We start from the raw sequence: 1,355 nt of genomic DNA on the forward strand, positions 1-1,355 counted from the left end.
ACTCCGGGGCGAAGACTTGCCTGAAGTCGCAGTGGGCGCTGGGCTGGGCCGGCCAGCGGTTCCAGCCCAGGAGGGGCAAGGAGGCGAAGAGAAGGGGTAGCAGCCAGGCAGCCAGAATGGCCGGCGCCGTCCAGCGTCCCCGCAGCGAGGCGCGGCCGCCCAGCGGTGTGGACGATGTACAGGTAGCGGTCAGCGTGGACCAGCAGCAGGTTGGCGAGGAGCGAGAGCACGACGAAGTTGGGCAGCAGGTAGGTGAGATAGCACAGGCGGACGGGCAGAGCGGTGTACGAGCTCAGGCCGGGCACCGAGGGCAGGACCAGGCCGGTGGCCAGGTCGCTGACCGCCAGGCTGAGGAAGAAGCAGCCGGCAGAGTTGTGAAGCCTCTTGCTGCCCGCGATGCCCACCGCTAAGGCCAGGCTGCCCGCCACGATCACGACCGACAAGGGCAGGGTCAACCAGTGGACCAGGAGCTGGTGGGAAGCCAAGCTGTCCGCGGATCCTTGACTGCTCACGTTCATCGCCTCAAACCCACGGCAGCGAGCCAACGAACGAGGAGCGCAACAACTGTCCAAGGACGTCAGGAGTCCTTGTCCCCAAACTCGCCCAGTTACACCAGATACACCCAGACACGCCCAGACACACCCAGATACTTCCAGACACAACCAGATACACCCAGACACACCCAGATACTTCCAGACACACCCAAATACTTCCAGACACAACCAGATACACCCCGACACGCCAGACACACACCAAATACTTCCAGACACAACCAGATACACCCCGACACGCCCGGACACACCCAGATACTTCCAGACACAACCAGATACACCCAGACACACCCAGATACTTCCAGACACACCCAGATACTTCCAGATACACCCAGATACCTCCAGACACACCCAGATACTTCCAGACACACCCAGATACTTCTAGATACACCCAGACACACCCAGATACACCCAGATACTTCCAGACACACCCAGATACTTCTAGATACACCCAGACACACCCAGATACTTCCAGACACACCCAGATACTTCTAGATACACCCAGACACACCCAGATACTTCCAGACACACCCAGATACTTCTAGATACACCCAGACACTTCAGATACTTCCACACACACCCAGATACTTCCAAGTACACCCAGATACTTCTAGATACACCCAGATACACCCAGACACAACAAGATACACCCAGATACTTCCAGATACACCCAGACACCTGGTTGATTGTTGACCAAACTCCAAATTGAGTGGCGCGGCGGTTAGAGGTGCTGCCTCACGGCGCCGGAGGCCCGGGTTCCATCCCGACCACGGGCGCTGTCTGTACGGAGTTTGTACGTTCTCC

At 58.3% G+C, this 1,355-nt stretch overlaps 1 protein-coding gene across 1 annotated transcript in view; it reads right to left on the minus strand.

Annotated features, from left to right (window-relative positions):
* The window catches only part of gpbar1 (G protein-coupled bile acid receptor 1), a 5,029-nt gene extending 4,511 nt beyond the window's left edge, over positions 1–518 (minus strand). Inside the window, 2 exon segments of the mRNA XM_078404308.1 lie at positions 21–166; positions 168–518. Of these exon segments, the coding sequence (XP_078260434.1) occupies positions 21–166; positions 168–518 (497 nt within the window).
* Between the last annotated feature and the right edge of the window lie 837 nt (positions 519–1,355).

The sequence above is a fragment of the Rhinoraja longicauda genome, chromosome 8 (assembly GCF_053455715.1).
Source record: "Rhinoraja longicauda isolate Sanriku21f chromosome 8, sRhiLon1.1, whole genome shotgun sequence".
Classification (NCBI taxonomy): domain Eukaryota; kingdom Metazoa; phylum Chordata; class Chondrichthyes; order Rajiformes; family Arhynchobatidae; genus Rhinoraja; species Rhinoraja longicauda.